This window comes from Plodia interpunctella, chromosome Z (assembly GCF_027563975.2).
Source record: "Plodia interpunctella isolate USDA-ARS_2022_Savannah chromosome Z, ilPloInte3.2, whole genome shotgun sequence".
NCBI lineage: Eukaryota > Metazoa > Arthropoda > Insecta > Lepidoptera > Pyralidae > Plodia > Plodia interpunctella.
This window is the reverse complement of record NC_071324.2, coordinates 4,153,363-4,173,303: the sequence shown is the minus strand read 5'-3', so window position 1 is coordinate 4,173,303 and position 19,941 is coordinate 4,153,363. Positions and strand designations below refer to the sequence as shown.

The 19,941-nt window shown below is 36.5% G+C and overlaps 1 protein-coding gene across 1 annotated transcript in view; it reads left to right on the top strand.

The window, feature by feature from the left end:
- Positions 1-19,941, top strand: part of LOC128682795 (uncharacterized) — a 74,900-nt gene that overhangs the window by 6,736 nt on the left and 48,223 nt on the right. Inside the window, exons 2-7 of the mRNA XM_053767650.2 lie at positions 3,208-4,411; positions 4,757-4,970; positions 8,481-8,594; positions 10,054-10,166; positions 10,891-11,052; positions 11,397-11,528. Coding sequence (XP_053623625.1) covers positions 3,443-4,411; positions 4,757-4,970; positions 8,481-8,594; positions 10,054-10,166; positions 10,891-11,052; positions 11,397-11,528 — 1,704 coding nt within the window. The 5' untranslated portion in view covers positions 3,208-3,442. The remainder of the gene's footprint in view (positions 1-3,207; positions 4,412-4,756; positions 4,971-8,480; positions 8,595-10,053; positions 10,167-10,890; positions 11,053-11,396; positions 11,529-19,941) is intronic.

Genomic DNA, 19,941 nt, shown 5'->3' with positions numbered 1-19,941 from the left:
CAAAGCTCGTTTATGATGTCGGAATTTAAGAATTTTGTTTGCGAACTTTTAAAATAAGATAAATATGGAAATGTACAGTAAACAAAACACGACTTAGCGCAATTTATTGCTAATTCGCTGCTATTATCGCCTCAGAGAAGTCGTGCAGTGTAGCTTGATTTGACATTGACTGAACGAAACTTGGACGAAAGGTAAAGATATAAATATATGTTCCACGTGTAAATAGACCTTATTGTCGATATTGAAATCAGAAACTATTAAGAAAAATACATACAAAATACTTACTCTTAAAAGTCGGGCTAGCTCCTCAGTATAACAATCTAAAGGAAAATCTTGAGCAGTTACAGTACAGACAGAATAAATGGAAATACAATTATTTAATATTTTCCTTTATACTACATATATTAAAACTGTAAGTAGGCTATGTCTGTATAGGAGATAATAATGAAAAATAATTATGGGGGATTACGCGCGATACTTTCCTTATAGAACCAGAGTTATTGACAATAATAAGTTATGGGCGGACGTATGAAGTATGCGCGGGCGAAGACGCGGGCAAAACATTGCTTATTATAAAGTCAGCATTAGATTATTTTAATGCACTGAATACGTAATCTAGGTACTTGTAGTATGCACAATAGATTATTTATTAGTTTTAAATTAATTATTGTTTGGTTGCATCGCATTGCGTTCTTGAATAAATTAGATGATATAACGATTTATTTGTTGTTGTGGTCGTGTAGTGTTGTGTTATCCTAGACCTTGATGCTACTTAACTGTTGCCTCGAATACACCTAATATTAGAATGCGAAAGTGATTATGTTTGTTTATTATACGTTTGTGATCACGCCATATATACTCGTTTTGTTGAAATTTTGAATATATATTTATGTGTATGGAGGAAGATATACGGAGTACCATTCTTTCCGAAATAAAACCCTTTATAGGGTTATGGGAAGCAGTGAGAATCAAGTATTAACTTTATGGGATATATATAGTAAACAATTTACATGATGGCTTTACTTATTACTATCTTATAACTGTCTTTATTTATAACTCAGATGACCAGCTGTGCGCACATACTTTTTTAAAAATTATTTTGATGTGATGAGCCAATAGAACGATTTTAATTTACCTGCCCGGTTGGAGCCGAGATGTGATGAGTGCACAACAGTTTTAAAAACAATGAAATCGACCAGGCATTATTATAATGTTCGTTACATATGAGGTAAGCTGGTCCTTTTGCACAGTGCGTTTGATCGTAATGGGCAGAAAAATTAAAACCAGTTTTTAATTGACCTTGCATTTTGATGGCATTGGTTAGATTAGGGTGCGAGACGCGATTGCCGAACCATAATGTTACCAAAACAAGAACAGAATTTGCCTCAATTTTTTAGTAGATTTAGATTTTTAGTAGTAGGCAAATTTGGTGTAGGTATCTGCTAAGAGAGGATTTTTGGAAATTTTATCCCTAAAGGGCTGAACTAGTGGCTGCTAGCCCAGGGCTGCTCACAACAACTGAAATACATCATCACTGAAAATGTTGACTGTCTGTCTATACGGTTACGGTTTATTGTATACAGCCTGGTCCATCTGTCAGATGGGCAGACGAACGGACAGCGCTTCAATGATGGGACATATTGTTAGAAGCGCGACGAAACACATACAATGGAACGACAACATGCGATAAAATAACTGATATTATACTTTGATTAGAAAGAAAATTAACGCAGGCAAGCAACGGGAAATAGGTAGTTAAGAATTAAGCCCTATTTATTACTTAGTCTATAATATATTGTACCATATATGTGTACATAGAGATCTACGTATGCGCGGATAATAAGCTATATTAACTTCAAAAATTATTAGTTCAAGTAGTTTAAAGAAAAAGTTTCTTTTTTTTCTTATTCATTTATTTAAAACTTAGCACCTTGTAAACCAGTTTTAATGGCCTAAGGAGTCTGACCTGTATATTTAAATCACTTAATATAATTCACAGCATATAATTTAATGTAATTTATATTGCAGTGACAGTGTATGCAGCTGTTTAACTGTGCCGGTGCCCTAGATATTAGTATTCATGAGATTTTATCTAGTTTTGCAGTTTTACTAAATTGAAGCAAAATTTTCTTTTTTTATTATTACAATTGCTATTTGGTCTGTTTTTGCCATTTTTATTCCAAAGTTTGCCTGGTTTGTGACTCTAGTCGATTTTGTTTCCGAATTCTTTGATTGAGTTTCAGTTTCATTGAAACTGGCAATAAATGTGGTGTTAATATGCCACATTTATATTTTTAATTTTCATTGGATTGGATTAGTATGCAGAGACTATTAGTTTCCTAAGAGATACAGGCCTGTTTCTACTACTACTAATAAATATCAGAGGGTTGTCAATAATGATGTTGATGAATAGAAAAGAATTTTCATTTGCTATAATCCTGATAAATTTCAGTTACCTACACCCTATAACATCATCACTATCTTTGTACATGCTCGCCGGATATTAGTGCGCAGTACAATGTACATGAAAGGTTCATTGAATGAGATTAAAAATCTTATACTAAAACGAACCCTCGCGTGTAGAGATGGGCATCTACCCGGTAAAACTTGGGTAAATACCCATTTATCTATAGTCGCGTGCTTTTGGTCTAAAGACTATAACGCAAGGTATGCCGCATTCGTTCCCGCTTTGATCTCGCGAGGCAATTTTGCGATTCCGCAAATTGCATTGACGCAAAAAGTGCTATGTGTAAGCGTCATTTATAACTGGCCTTGAGCTGTTGTATTTGCATTCATTAATATCATCTGAACTAGTTGCAACAACATAACTGTACTGTAACCTATGATGATTGATCTGTTCTTCGCTCGTTTGTTATTGAACAGATCATAACTCAATGTTTAGAGATATTATTATCATTCTACTGATATAGATACATATTTGTCCATATATACTCAATACAGTCGCAGGATAGTATAAATTTTCCTGAAGTAATATAATATTATTGTTATACTATAGTAAGGTTTTAACTTTTAAGGTTTGTTCATGTCATTGTTGCTGGATCAATGCAGTGTTATTATTAATTGTTCATTCGACAACATGAATAAAGTGCGAAAATCTAAATGTTTTCCCATTATGTAATTTAAGTAGGTTTAAACGATTCTATATGTGTTGGAGAACGTAACCACAAATTTCGATATGATTTTCAGATTCGTAAAATGCTCGCTGGAAATAGTTTACGATCAAAAAGCATTGCCATGGCATGTGTTCGGTGACGAGAGCCAAGAAACTTGCTACGATATTACTTAATCTATAACTTAAACAAAAAAAAATATATCATGTGACTTTATGTGATAATAACTGTATAGTAACTTAGTGCCTTAATTTTGCCGCTGTAAAAGTGAAATTAGTTTTGGCTAAAATAATAAGAGCACATGCTGTTCAATGGATACCGATACGAAAACAGAAACGAATGTTAAAGTTAAGAAGAGCGGACGCAAAAATGAAAAGAAGAAAAAAACTGTAATCTTGAGTACCAACATCACAAGCACTGACGTTACCAACACCGATACCACAACTACTGATATCACATTAGAAGAAGTTTGCCAAAAGATGAATAAGCTTACCGATGAAGAAGGGCCTGGTTCTGCGAGTTCTACGGATAGTGAGGATTTGGTAAATGCAATCAATTACAATACAATTACATCACTAGCTGCCCTCAAAGATATTATTCAGGGTGACAATGACGACACACCCGAGACTGATAGTTTTTTCCAACACTATTTTATGAATCACTGTAACAATCTTTCTAGTAGGAATGCAGTTACTCTTAATCCCCCATTCCCTTTTGCGGAACGACGACGGCTGTCTCAGTGCCGAGAAGAAGACGAGGATGATGAGAAAAAAGAGATCGATCCTCCAACTTCGCTAGTGTCCTTGGAAGCTTGCGTCGAAATCGACTCTAATCATAGCACCTTAACAAAGAATCGCAACTTAAGTGACAATACGACTGAGCAAGCAGAGTCGACTGAAGATGAACTTGACGAGTCTACGGTACATGGGTCGGGAATAGTCGAAGGCCAAAATGCGCCCAAAAGAACGGTCATGGGTGCTAAACATAAGTTTCTTGTCACGACGGCAGAGCCTTCTCCGCCTGTCCCCAGCACGGCGCCCGGTGCGCCGGTGGAAAAAGTTTTACGTACCCAAGCTCATAATGCTCATACTGTACATTTTGGGACCAAGGGTGCAGAAGAACAAAGACCGAGTGTACGGTCAATTTTTCTAGCACAGAATCTCCACCGAGATAAAAACTATTTTGATAGTAGTTTAATAGAAATTAGGTCTAAGGTAGATGGAGATTGCAGATCTGCTAATTCAGAAGACATTTGGGTTAAACGAACAGACGAAAAAAATGTAAGTATTTTTTTAGTAAGTCTAATCCCTTTGCAAGGTAATTTACAATATATTAAATGTTAATAAAAGTAAAGCATCTAAATCGTTACATTAATGAATCAACCAATTCATTCGTTGTCATGTTCCTATTCATAATACATTTTTAAAAGTTATATTTAATATTTCGAGATGTTTTTATTAGTTTAATGGATATCTTTAAAACGTTTCCTTACATTCCTTATTATTTATTAAAATGCCTAAATTTTAATTAAATAATTAATAATAATTGTAAAAAAATGTCTAAATTTTAATTATTTAATTAAAATTTAGGCATTTGAATAAATAATTTTCTTTTGTATTTTCCAGTTGCCAACGAAAGCGACTCCAACTCCAGCAGAAAGGACCGTCGCGAAGGAAGATAATGCTTCTACAAAGGACACTGGACAAGAGCGAACCCGTTCAGGCACATGGGGATCACAAACGAATCGAAAAGAAATCGAAGCGGTGAAGAAAACTACGCCTCGAAGTAAACAAAAGCAGGTGCGCCAGAGCAGTGAACCTGATCGCAGGCAAAAGAGAGGTATGTATCCTTTGTTTTTTATTACGACCTTCATATCACTCCCACTTGTTTCTATAGAGTTGACATTTTTCACGTGGCTTTAGTTTCAATGTCAACGCATTATTTATGATAAGCATGACCTGTGCCAATGAGGGAACTCCTCATAAATTAATGCACCGACGTTAAACTTTAGTCATGCATTTAATACTTTTATGATTTTTCCAAGCGGCGATATAATTTATGCCAAAAACTTGAATTTATTCTTGTGGTGTGTTAAATTATGTCATAGTAATCTCCCAAGCCGAAATGGTTCCACTCCATCTTATCCCACCGAGTCGAAATTTGATATGATATCGTTTCAGTACCATTGTAATGACAATGCAGTTTTATGGTTAGAATGATTTTTGTATGGACTTTAGTGCCATTATGTGACTCGAGTTGCTTTGTTCCGTAGTACACCAGTTTCTTAATTTAGTCAATTATTTTTTATTAACATGGTATTATTAAAATCACAATTAATTTTAAAAGTGTGTTGAAAGTTTTCTATCACAATTAGTGTTTTTGAGTTGAATAGTAAATAATTCTCAAATCATCCAAGATACAGCAATGTAGGGTACGTAGAAAAGTAAGGTTTGTTAGGGTATCTCATTGTTCTGACAGGATTTTTTATGGGAAGATTTCTACTTTCAACCTCGCAAATTTTTACACATAGTATATAAATATAGTTTTACTATCGGCGAAGAGTGCAGAGCCCTCAATGTTTGCCAGATAGTTTGTTAGCAGGTATTTGAGTGTTGTTCGGTCTACTGGCGCGGTGCCAGCAATTCTCAGGTCTATGGGTCAACTCGGGCGCAGAAGCGCGTAAACACTTCTTCGCCTATACTTTAAAATATTTTTTACATTTGTTTGGCCCCTCCCTCCTCTGCGGGATCTTTTGTATATATTGCTACATATGTATATGATAAAATTATACATATTATATTTACTGTGATAATTTCGAAGCATTATTTAATAGGTTCTCTAGAAAGAAAATGAACCGTAGGTGCCTCTTTAAAATATGAATGTAGATTAGCCACGAAAACGTAATATCTTTACACTTATTGTATTGTAGTTGTAGGGCTAATTGTAGTGTGTAACTAATTATGTACGGTTTCGAGGTGTAGTGCAAAGTATTCGTTTATTAGCGAAGCGGCTCAGTACATGGGCATGATTCATCTTACGATTTATGTGGCTCGTCCGAAGTAGTTGAATGTTTAAAATAATAATCTATTAGCAATATATTTATAACTAGCCCGTTCCGACTCCGCACGGGTAAAACACAATAAATTATACACCTAAACATTCATCAGCAATAACACTATCTATTGGTGAAAACCATATGAAAATACGTGCAGTAGTTTTGTATTTATCACGAATAGACAAACAGACGCGACAGAGGACTTTGTTTTATAATATATAAGGATTGGCAATATATTTATAATGGTAATTTGGCATATGTTTATTTTGTAAATGTAAGTAATATGAAAATATTAGGTTTTTAAGTTCAATTAGGTGCAATGTATTGCAGATTAAATACCCTAGATTCCATCTAGAGTTTATCCGTTAGTTAGATTTTTTTAAGTATTTTTATAAACAATTTCTCACACTGTTCCGCGGATATCACTGGATAAAATTTGTTAAAAATATTCAGTACATGCTTGAAAAAGTACAAGCGTCTATCCTAGGATTTATTGATTCTTAGAAATTCTTAAACATCACAAAATATATTCGCACATTCTAATCAAGATTATGATAAATTAGCTATCAACCGCGGCTCCACCGACGTGTGAATCTCTGTACGCTTTAGTAATCTTGAAACATACATACATGTATGTACTGTGCCATATCGAAATTTCAAGAACGGTTGAGTAGACACAGCTTGGAAAGGTAACAAACAAATACACACGAAAGTTGCTAATGTAACTAACATTTTGCTCACAAATTATTTAGCAAATTATACGAATTGTGACAGTTGCGAGTGTCATAGACCATATTGCACATTTCAATTGAGGCTTTGTCCTCTCGTTTTCATCAAATTTGTTTATTTTACTTTGAGAAAAAATCTATTTGTTCGGTATCATAATTTTTGCTTTTTACGTTTCATGCTAAGATAAATTTTTATTTGACATTAAAATTCGACCACATACTTATCTAGTCTTATATATACATATAACAATTTTTGTTATCTACATAGATTGGTCTAACCAACAATAACCTAAAAAAGCTGAAAACGATGTTTTAGCAACCCCAAAACGAACAAAATTCCATAGCGAAAAGTGACGATATTAGCCGACCCCTATTTCACGAGTCTGCGCACTAGGACTAAACGGGAACATCTAGCACTAGATGGCACTGAAGCTTTGTGAAACTCGCTATGGTTTGGTTTTCGTTTCTGTATAAGTACTCTGAGAGATATCGACGATGTTAGGAAATGAGAGCACTGCGTGTTTGATCCTACGCTCCCCGTACCCACCTTGGGGAAGACACTTGACGCTTGTGTACCCACTGCAAGCTCGTGTCTCATCTTTTCTGTGTCCATGGCTAAAACCATGGGCCAAAAATATAGAAAAATCTGCACAGAAAATATCTGTGAAGATATCATAGATATTTTCTGTCGCATCATCTCATCATAATGTTCAGACGATATTGCGTTGTTGGGTTAATATCCGTCTTCATGTCTCGATATGGCTAGTTCACTTGTATGAGTAAATCGCAGTTCTTCATTGGATCGACTTCGAATAAAGGTGTAGAGTGAAATTAACATTTTCTTTCTTAAAATTATATTTATTACCGATGCCACGACCTCCTTTCGGACAGCCATTACCTGTTTACGTCAAATACTATATAAAGCACAGTTTAATAAGACATAACAGTTGACCAACGGCTTGATTTGCCGAGACAGCCGCCAGCCTCTACGCTGACACTGCAATAGCATTCTATGGCAATAATACATATAAATAAATAAATATATTAGGACAAATCACAAACATTTAGCTCGCCTCAAAGTAAGTTCGAGACTTGTGTTATGGGATACTAACTCAACGATACTATATTTTATAACAAATATTTAAATAGGTAAACGTCCAAGACCTGGGCCAATCAGAAAAATATAATTTTCCATCATGACCCAACCGGGATCTAACCCGGGACCTCTCGGTTCAGAGGCAAGCGCTTTACCAGTGCGCCACCGAGGTCGTAATATTAATAGGTAGGCCCATTCCCACATCTGATAGTAGTTCCATATATTTACTTAACTTTTAAGATGTGGGAATGGGCACATATCTTAGTCAGTAATGGCACATCCATGACAATAATTGCTTTTTATTTTCGAAATTAGTATGGAACGTCGGGAGCGACCTGTTTGCACCTCTCAGGCTCACTTCACTCATTCACTGTTATCTCCTATAGAGGTGTTTGGCAAATGACTATACCGTAATTTACCGTAGGCTGTGATTAAAGTGTGTATTCTGTCATATTGGTCGTACGTTTCAGAACAACGCTTGGATGCAGCTATCACGCGCAGCACGCAGTCGGTCGGGGAGCGCAAGCGGCGAGGCTCGGCGGACGATGGCCAACCGCACCCCATGTACCAACAAACTATTCACGGTGAGCATTGTCTCAGTAAACTTAGTTCTTTTAAACGAACCTTAGTACTACTATGTTGACTTGATATTGCAGAACGCAAACCGTGAAGCTCGGCGGACGATGACAAACCGCACCCCATGTAGCAAAGAGTTTATTTGCGGGCAGAAACTTCAAAAGCATATATTATGGCAAACATCGCGCCCCCTGATCAGACTATTTCCGCCCACTTAGGGCACAGTCGAGAGGGCCACAGATGATTATGACCAAGCGTAGCTCTTCTCACAAATCTACCCTCTCGTCCATGACTGTATCGTATAGGAAAGGCCCATATATTTTAAGATAATTAACAGTAATATTTCAACGATGCCACTTAATTATATTGTATTAATTGGTCACTTATTTATTCACGACGTAAGTCTAGGTACGACCGCGATAACGTTCGAGTGGTGTGCAGTTTAAAGCTATCGTAATATTTTCTTATGAAAACAGGCACGATAATATATCAATAAGTACTAATATTATAAAGAGAGAAGATTTGTGTTTTTTTTTATTTAATGGATGAACTCAAAAACTACTGGGCCGTTTTTGATGAAATTTGGCACAGAGATAGATGAAACCTTCTGGAGTGACATAGGCAACTTTATTATTATGGTTTTACCCAAGCGGAGCCGGGACAGACCTCTAGTATGTCATAAACTGATATCAGTTCTTTTTATTCATTATATAATTTAGTAAACATGTGTAGGTACATAACAGGCATATGTTGCATAGATATAGAAGTCCGTTCACTACATCTGCTGATCATTCAACAGCTTACCTACTTTAGTGCCTTAACTGTTCCACTTGTGCCATGGCTAACGACACAGCATCAAAATTGGCCACATACTGGTCTCAAATTATATAAATCACCATGACGACTCGAAAAGAAAAAGTCCATATCAACATTTAGCACACCGCTAGATCCAGAAAGTTCCTTAGAAACTAAACGCTTAGAGTCGCAAATATCAAAAAAGTAGGTAATGTATATCGAGAGACAAGCCGAGGAATAGTCTGACGAACTGTCGGCCTTCGATATGGCAACAACTGGGGAGGGATAGTGGTAGAAAACAGAAAAGGGAGTTTTCGCCCAGCAGTGGATCCTGATAGTTGGTATTTAAAAAATGAACAGAGCCAACAACAATTACTCCTTTGTCACTGCGTAAGGTATGAAATATATAAGGGAATATTTCGAACCCTTTCATGTTTCAATATATGTTTATGATTACAATGTCTTACATTTTTATACTTTAAATGTTTATAGTAAAAATCGCGAGGTTTTGGAACATAGTTACTTAATGATTTGTATGAAAACTCCTGCGTTGTTATTTAAAAAGTTGATAATAGTAATATAGTACCATAATGTCTAAGGTTGTAATTCCGTTATAAACTCCATTAATAATATTGTTTTTTGGTTGTTCCATAAAAAACGTTTTCCGTTCAGGTACAAGCGGGGTAAGCAGAAGGCCTGCGCTCTTCGATATATTCAAGTCCCGACCGCGTGGAGATGTTAAGAAGCAACCGTCCATCATGAAGCAAGTGAAAGCTGCAGTCCAGGTAAATATCTTTATCTCATCTTCGTGTCTTTTCTTATCCTTTCTCGGCAGTGATGGTGCGAATCAATCTTAAATTTTTAATGATTGCGCTGCGATTTTACGACAAGCTGCCTGCCTGACGCTAACTCTCTATAGGACTGCTGTAGTTGTCTATTACCTGTCTATACAGGTGATAGACAACTACAGCAGTCTTATATAGCCGTATAGCCTATGGTTTACAAGCTATAAACTAATTATGAAATATTAAAATCAGTGGTCGAAAGGTCTTAGCAGCCACTAGTTTATATACCTTGATATTTTTCTTCACGGCGCTGTTTTTTGCGGATGCCATGATAGAAAGTAAATGGTGATCGTAGGACAATCGGTAGAAGCCGTGGAGATATTCCGCCGGTGCTCAACTCTGATCTAAAATGTAGTTTCAAATAGATCCAGCGCGGTCCGCCTATCTTATCCGTAACTAAGTTTGATAGACTCGAAGTTAACGTGTTTTCCTGTTCACGTGCGAGTTTAGGTTATTAGTTCTCCACTGCTCATAGGAACCAAATTTCGGTTTCCTACGTTGAATCGTTAAGGAGCCGTGTTGTATGTCTGTCACTTAGCCAGTGACGTAAATTTATTTATATATTGATGATATTAAATAAATCAAACAACAAAAAATATAATCAGCTCTTTAAACTTGTAAACATGTAATACTGACCAACTAGCTCATGTAATTTTTCTTTCAGAGCATGACGAAATCGAATTCAATGGGTCGAGAGGCGGCGAAGCCCGAGCCAGTGAAGGCCGAAGCTTCGAAGACTGAAGCCGGCAGTTCGGGTAGTACCGGGGCAGCTGCCCCTAAGACTAAGGACGGATCTGCGCATCCGCATCCGGGGAGTGATACTAGAGTAAGTACTAACACCCGACCGATGTTACGGACACTCCGTTAGCCCTTATGACACGTAAACAATCCTCACAGTTTGTTTTGTTAAATTTTGTTGAAAATAAATCAAATATTAGATCAAAACTGATCTCTAACTCTTTTGAACCACATGTTCTTTTTTCTAAACTAAAACATTTATTAACTTATAATCTTAATTTTGCTCTTTACCAATCATTTTCAACCCAACCAGAGTGCAGTTTTACCCACAATGTTTTCATTATGGGTCAAAGAGTGTAAATAAAGGTTACAAGAAAAAAAGTTCATAACGAATTTATGGTCATTTTTTAATATTCACATTGTCTCCGGCAGTACTACCACACTGTGACGGCATCAGCGTCTCGCAGACCAAGTGCCATGGCTAAAGTGATGGAGATGTTCCGTGGTCGAGCTTCTATTCCTGGCCAGAGCGTGCCGCTTGAGGACGCTGAGAAGAGACGAGCGGTAAGTCATTCTTTCTCTTATTTTTTCATATTCGCGAACGTTTATAATAATATATGTAAGTAACTCTATTTTTTTTTGAAGTGGTGGTTTAATGTTAAGGCGCCTCCTTGTGAACCACGGTCTCAGGTTTGAATCTTACTCGGGTCACATGAGTTTGCATACCAATCTGACTCATATATAGTTGTTTTTATCGACCACCATCGACTTGCTTACGATGTAGGAAAACATCGTGAGGAAACCTGCAATTTGGTTGATTGTCAACTTGTGTGTGCAATAGAGAAGGCCCTCTATTAATAGTGCCAAGAAAGTCGTGTGTGTTTCATTCTACGTAATGACCACGAAACTCAGCCCTAAGGAATGTGACTATGAAGAGATGTAATTCTTTACGGTGTTTATTTATTTAGGTATTTTACTTGATGTTTCTCTTTGTATTCACATTGCACGTTTACCTTATAATGGCGATGGCAACCCTGACATAAAATCTCGTTAGGTTTTTAACTAGAGTTAGAAAAATTAATTGCTAAAAATCGCTACAGTTTCTTTACTAGTACAAATTGATATCAGTAACCCCGTATGGGTTACTGGTATCAAACGCAAAACATCCTAAAGACTACTTGGATACATCAAAACAAGCAACTTTTATTATACGACTTTTCGTCATTCGCATTTTTCTTTTCATATAAAAAAAATCTAATTTGCGATTCTACATATCTTAACTCTAGGCAGTACAGTAGCGATACACACTTGTTTTTTTTTTATTGTCGGATTTGAAGGTATTACGTGCGTTATGATAGATGTCTGGCCTGTCTAATTGACTTGATGACAATGTGTATACATAATATGTATATTATGCGTGCCGTATTGGTGTTTGTCTGTATACGATTTCCTTGTGTTGACTAATTCGAGTGTTTTGAAAACTATAACTGATGGCTATATAATCCATTTTCGGAAGTCATTATGCTCTTTTTGTAATTTCCTAGGTTCTGATCTAAATTGTTGTCTCATACATTCATATACACCATTTTATTTATATTAATGAGTTTATATAAGTGAGTATTAAATTCCGAGATTATTGGGAAACACAAGAAATTAAAATAATAAGGAAATTATTTATGTATTATTAATTTAACAGTAAAATTATTTTGTTTGAAAAATGGATGCTAGTTCCAATTTCAAATTTTGGGTGTGATCACCTAAAATTGCTTTATTAGTTTAGTAGCAAATCCTTTCTTTGTGTTATATTGTAAGTGATATTAATTTGTTTTACATTTCTCATATTCGGTAAGTAGGTCCTTATTACCCCCAATTGGGGCTTGTAGGAGACCAATAAGCGCTCTAGGGTGATGATGTAGCTAGAAAAGCCCTAGGACGGTAAGTAATTAAAAAAACACACACTCTTCCAAAAAGTTCGCGTACATCCTCTAACCATCATACTGGCAATAGACATCATCTATTCAGCCCAATGACCAAAAAGGTCGCTTCGCTATTCAGCCTTGTCTTCGTATGAATATAATAGTTATCAATTTTAAATAGGTTAGGTATCGAAACTTTCACTTGAAATATTGCTTGTTTTTTGGGATTGTTTTTATAATTACGTGCTAATTAGGAAAAAACAGTTCTTGTAATGCCGGTTTATTTTCTACTTACCTCACAATCGAAATGTAAAGCAGAGTAGTTAGCTCGGGTGTAAGCATTAATATTTTTTAATTAGTGGTAACATAAGAACATCGCGTATGATAGTAAAACACTGCCAGACGTCGCCAATTTTACATCGGGATTTGGAATTGAAAGCTGTCCATGCCAAAGCGCAAATTGAAATAGAAGCTGCACAATCGGAGGCGGAGGCCAAAGCAGATGCAGCTCAAGCCAAAGCAGTGGTGAAAATGGAAGCGACTCAGGCAAGGGCAAAAATACAGTCCGATCTTTTAGAAAAAACAAAATAACTTGATCTAATCAAATTAGAGAAGTGCTCATTCGGGATCTGCAATATCTATCTATTCTGAACAAAGTAAAAAATTGGCTGGATGCGAACGCAGGCCATAAGAGCGCAGGTCATCAAAGCATAGGCCAAGCGAGCAAAAGACATAGTAGCGTTGGTCATGCCCTACCGCCGGCATCTGTTGTTAGCATAGAGCAGACACCATTTGTTTATAATAGTGTTATTAAGTGCAAAGGGAGCGATATACAACATCCAGTCCAGGCGCTTCGAGGTGCCATTGCCACTTCTTCACAAAAGGTTAATAACAAAGAAATGCTAACCAGATTAGCAACCTCGAAAGATCTCACATTATTTTTTGGCGACCCATTAGAGTGGCTAAGTTTTAAGAAAGCTTTCGAAGAGTCGATTCAACAGATGAGAACTTGTGGCACTTACGTAAGTCTCTTCGAGGGGAAGCCAAGGAAGCGGTTGCATCTATGCTGATATGGGGTACTTTTTACCTGCTCAGCAGGCGTGCGGGCTGTCCACATCGAGGTTGTTCCTTCGTTGACAGCAGACTCGCTTATAATGGTCTTGAAGAGGATGGCTGCCTGTAAAGGTTGGCCTCAGATTTTAATGTCGGTCAATGGGACCAGATACAGAGCTGAAGGCATCAATCAAGTCTGCACTGGCCCTTAATACAAATGTTACGTGAAAGTTCATTTGTCCAGCTAGCCCGCACATGGGAGAGGCTGATACGTAGTGTCAAGACTTCGTTCGTTGAAGTTTATACTCAAAGAAAGAGTAGAGTAAAGAGTACTTACAGAAGTCGAAAATATCATTAATAGCCGTGACTTCTTTGACACACGTGTCAGTCGATCCAAGCAGTGAGGAGGCTCTGACCACAAACCATTTTCTATTAGGTTGTTCATCTAATTTGCCCATACCCTTATTACGACGGGGATCTGTACCTCAGGCGTCAGTGGCGAATTTCTCAACGCTTAACTGATCTGTTCAGGCAGCGTTGAGTCAGAAGAGGTATTGCCAGTCCTTATTCCCCGTAGCAAGTGGTCACAGGAAGGATTGCATCATAAGGTAGGCGAAAGTGTTCTGACGGTCGAATCAGAGTGGTCGATGTCAAAACTAGTGTGGGTGTGACGAAGCGACCTGTCATTAGGGTGGCTTCGCTTGCCAACCTTGAGTGTCGCACTGGCAACACTTGGGGGAAAGTGTTGACGATGGCCACACTAATATAAAAAGTCTTAAAGGTTTTTAACTAGAGTTTTTAAAAATACGATTATTGAAAAATAAATTACTAAAAATTGGTGCCGTTTCTTTACTCGCGTAAATACTGGATCTATATATATATATATATATATATATATATATATATATATATATATATATATATATATATATATATATACCGTTCCGCCATCTAGTGGCAAGTAGTCGCATACTCATATAGTGATTTCGATCCGCTCAATAAATGACACTGAGCCTGACACTGGCCTAATGAAAGTCGTATTTGACGGTTTTTGTTTCAATATTATCACATGAATTATCATCGTTTTATATACTCGTATTCTTTCAAACAATTTGGTTATCTAACCAAACTGTTTGATAGCTAATGTGTTTCTTCGTAGTAAACACCATATTTGATGGTGCTATGCTAATGACTCCATTTAAGACAGCTGTCATCCTTCACACGTCGCACATGTTTATGTGGTAAACAACTTGGTTTATTTTGAGAATGTCGCGACTATGTTTTATCAATAAACGGCGACTGATCAACAGTTCTGACCTAGGTTCATTACGATATGCCCATATCAGTGACCCTCAGATGCTCGCACTCTGTACCTAAACTGTTTTACCTAAAGGATAATCTGGCACTGTCAATAAAAGTCCCTGCGATATGTTGGTCTTAGGTATGCTATGACTCACTTTCGGGGATATTTTAAATGAAAAACAAAACCTTATCGAATTCAAAACAAAAATCCATCCATCATGTTTCGGAATCACGGTCGTCCTTCTTTTGTTATCACTGATTAACGCGTTCCGATTTTTATTTCAGCCGATGTGTCGTGCACACACATGTTTGTCGTCATGTCATGTTAATGTGTATGTAGTTCTATTGTACGTATTGCATGAAGGATAATGAGGTGCGACCACCCACGACAGCCGGCGGTCTGTCTGCCATCGAGGCTAAACGAATAGACACTACAAGTAGGTTTAACAATGTTATGGTCAGCAAAATCACGCTGTGATTTGTGATATCGGAATCCACTTAGTCGGTAATTCCAATAATCCATCCTACATTTTTATACATATTTAAACTTGTCAAAGATTAACGCTTTCTGAAAACATCCTTCTATTTATAGATTTTTACGTGCTTAATTACATTTTTTCGTTGTCAGTTACATTTGATTTTGGGCGGATAATGTATTAAGCAAGTGATTTTTGTAGTATTACCGACTGATTATATTACCGATAGTATTACCGATCTCTACGTACTGATAAGTTAAATAGTAACCAGAACCCTACGTATCTAACAAGCATTTCGTTGGTTTTGTCCTTCATAAAATAATTTTAACTGAACAGTGTTCTTGGTAAATAAACAGCCTAAATTAGCCTTAATCGAAATATGTTATATATATCGATTAAATTGTAATTTCTTTGAATCTGTAATCATCATGGGAAAATGTTAAAAACTTAAGATTTTTGCAAGATTTATCCATTTGATTGGCAACACCGATTCCATATTTTCTATTGCGTTGCAGAGTTGTATTTACAGCCGCGCATTATGGGTATACAGAAACTGCGCATATGTATTTATGATTAAAAGCTTGACAGAGCTAGATTGCGTTCTTTGTTCCATTGTCCAATGTCGTAATATCAGAGAATCGGGCGGCACTGTCGGCGCCGGCGCATCTCCCGCTTCCCAGTTCCGCAGCGGAACACAAGAGTTGCCGATATCGACACCCACAAACACTGCGTTGCATAACAAAACGTCTCGTGACAGATACGTTATCGCTCAGTACTTTCAGAGATGCCTCCGAGGTACAACATCGCCGTTCTAACTGAAATGTGTGACCACAGCTGACACTTGCTTTAAAAAATGTGTAGTTCCATGTGACAGTGTCGCCAGAAATGGCAAATTATTTCCGGTGGAAAAAGGGCAAAAGGGACGAGGACGTGCTTTATTCAGATAAACCTCGCAGTAGGTCTCTAGACCCTCGCTCGTTAGAGTTAAGTGGCATACGATTGGTGGCGCAGTACCACCAACATCAACAAAACCAGTCGAATCAGGTAAATGAGAGAAATTGATATTTTTAACCTTGAATAGGCTTATTTAATAAGGTGCTTATGTCGATTACGTCAGTTAATGCGTAGGAGTCTTGTATTGTAACACATAAATAGGTAATATTTTAATTTATAACGATGTATAAATTGTATTTTTTCGTTTAGACTTAACGTAAACAATGGGTTTTAATATTAATATTGTTTGTAACTATGGAATAAATTATTAGAATGAGAATTAAAGTATTTTTTTATAATTTTCTTTTGGATTAATATATTTTAAATAGTAATTTATTCTTATGACGTACATTAAAAACATGTACATTATAAAATCTTTTAAATTTCACTAGCGGCTATTGGTGAAAACTTATTGCGAACAAATGGACAGACTAATGACTAAATCCTTTGCCGCGTATAACATATAATACTTACGAATTATAAAGGTTTTATAATTCGTAAGTATTTATATGTTAGATTGTATTCTGTTAATTTACAATACGTACAAGTTCTGCAAACCTGACCATTAAATACCACCATACCCTTAATTATACAAAGTATATTTTGAATTTTAATGTGCAACGAAGTGAAAACATATTCTAAATTTACGTAATGAGTGTAACATGTAGTGTCTCAAAAACAGGTTAGTATGCCACATGGCAGTGGCTGGTCCAAAGCGCGCCACGGCCTGTGCCCACATATTGTGCTATTGGGTTACACCAACTTGTATGAGGCTAGAGTTCTTTCGTGCAATTTTCAAGTCTGGACGGCTTAAGTCTTCTCTATGGCTTTATTCTGCTAAAAATTCTGAACGGCTCATGTCTACTCTATGGCTTAAAACATTAATAATCTATATTATTTTATTAAACACAATCTTGCGTTTCCAAATCGGTATTTTCCACATACAATATTAACATCATAAATAGTATCTGTACCTTTTTGTTCCGATCCACATTTCCAGTAACAGAACTGTTTTAAATTTGAAGTCCTTAATGTAGGGATTATTTAGGATTTATTTATTCTAAGAGTATTATCTTAATATTATAATGGTCTAATACAGAGTTGACATTTAAAAGATGAAGTCAAAGATTTTTTTTGTGAATGATTGTTTATTTAAATAGACATACTGCGAAACTTTGGAAGGGTTTTAGAAAACATTACATTTACTTCCCTGGGGGCTACGAACAGAGAATCGAGAATGGTACTCCCGTTTGTCACAGTCATTTACGGGATAATGTATTTCATTTCGATTATTCCCCAACAGAGGGCCGTGAGTTCGGATTTGACGTGGCCATTTTTTTCTGTCAACGTAGTTCCAACCAATTTTGATCCAAATTTTATTTGTCTCAAACAATTTACCTAAATGCATAGCAAAGTAATTTAAAACGTGACTTAATTAAGAGTTTTCTTACCAATTCTATGTCAGAAGATAATATTTATTCAATTTATAATTATTTGTAATCCGGACCCGCAAAGATAAGTACACAAAGTAGCCATACGATGTATCATGACCGTGATGACTGATTGTCACTGCATACATTCGTAATCGTAGCGTCATATAAATCACTACATGGTATAAAACAAAATCTAATCAAATCTAAATATGGTTCGACCCGAGCGAAGCCGGGGCGAGCCAATAGTACATCAAATATTGTTCCTAGTTTTACGACTTTACTTTAAAACTACCAGCCCGTCCCGGCTTTGCTCGGGTAAAACCACGGGTAAACATATATTTATGACAAGGGCTGTAAGGCAACAATTACAGCCCGAGATATTTAGTCCGAGGGTGCAATTGAAGCTTACACCCGAGCTAACTACTCTGCTTTACATCTCGATTGTGAGGTAAGTAGAAAAAAAACCGGCATTACAAGAATTGTTTTTTCCTAATTAGCACGTAATTATACAAAACAAACAATATTTAAAGTAAAAGTTGTTTATTCCTGCCTTTTTTCATTAAAAAGAACCAAGTAAAGAACTTTAATTATTTTTTTTCAATAACGAAATTGAGCTTCGTCATTCGATATTTAAAAATGATGACTATTATACTCATACGAAGAAATAGCGAAGCAACCTCGTTGGTCATTGGGCTGAATCAAAGATTTTGGATAAGGGGCTGAATGCATTGTCTATTGCCAGTATGATGGTTAGATGTACGCGAACTTTTTGAAAGATCACTCTTTCAAAAAGTTCGCGTACATCTATTTTTTAGTATATTTTTAGTATTTTTTAAATTACTTACCGCCCTAGGGGTTTTCTAGCTACATATTATTACCATAGAGCGCTTATTGGTCACCTACAAGCCCCATTTTAGGGGTAATAAGGACCTATTTATCCAATATGAGAGATATAGACCGGCTTTACATGTACTGTTTACCACCTATATTGCTTTTCCCAAATGTGACATTCACGGGTCAAACAATGTTACCAGACAAAGAATATGTAAGATTATTTCCATGTATCTGTCTGTGTTCAGGGATGTTTTAAATTAGTTGCACCGGCCGCGAAGTTCGATTGCGTAGGTCGATCATTTGAACCACTTGGAGTCCAGCGGATTTTGATGTGGCTTTTATTGTCATTGTGGCCTTTTTTCAGTAGTCTAATGTGTCAGAAGCGGTGGCGGTGTAACGGTCAAGATGCCCGACTTTGGATTAAAAGGTCCCAGGTTCGAATCCTACTCGTGCAACATGTATTTTTTTTAGTTTGTATACCAACCTGACCCATGTATAGTAGTTTTCATCGACGACCACTTGCTTCCGGTGAAGGAAAACATCGTGAGAAAACCTGCACACTGGTTGATTATTAACTTGTGTGTGAAATGGAGAAGGCAATGGCAAACCACTCCATTAATAATTCCGAGAAAGTTGTTGTATGTGTTTAATACCAGGCAAAGACCACGACCCCTCAGACTTAAGGAATACGACTATGAAGAAGAATTATGTGTCAAACTAGCAGACTGCTAGAATGAAGCCAGCTCTCAATAGGTTACTAATATTTTGATAGTTTTCGTCACATTGTTTTCCGATGTCACTTTTTATACACAGCGACACCGTTGCATGTCATGTGTGTAAAATTTTCCTACAACCGACACCTTGTATGACCTATGTATTTTGGAGTTTAACATGTGGATTTAAGAAATACTCGTGTCTAGCAAGACTTCTCCCTTTTTCTGTTCTTTTTTTTTGCCTAAATAGATTTCGA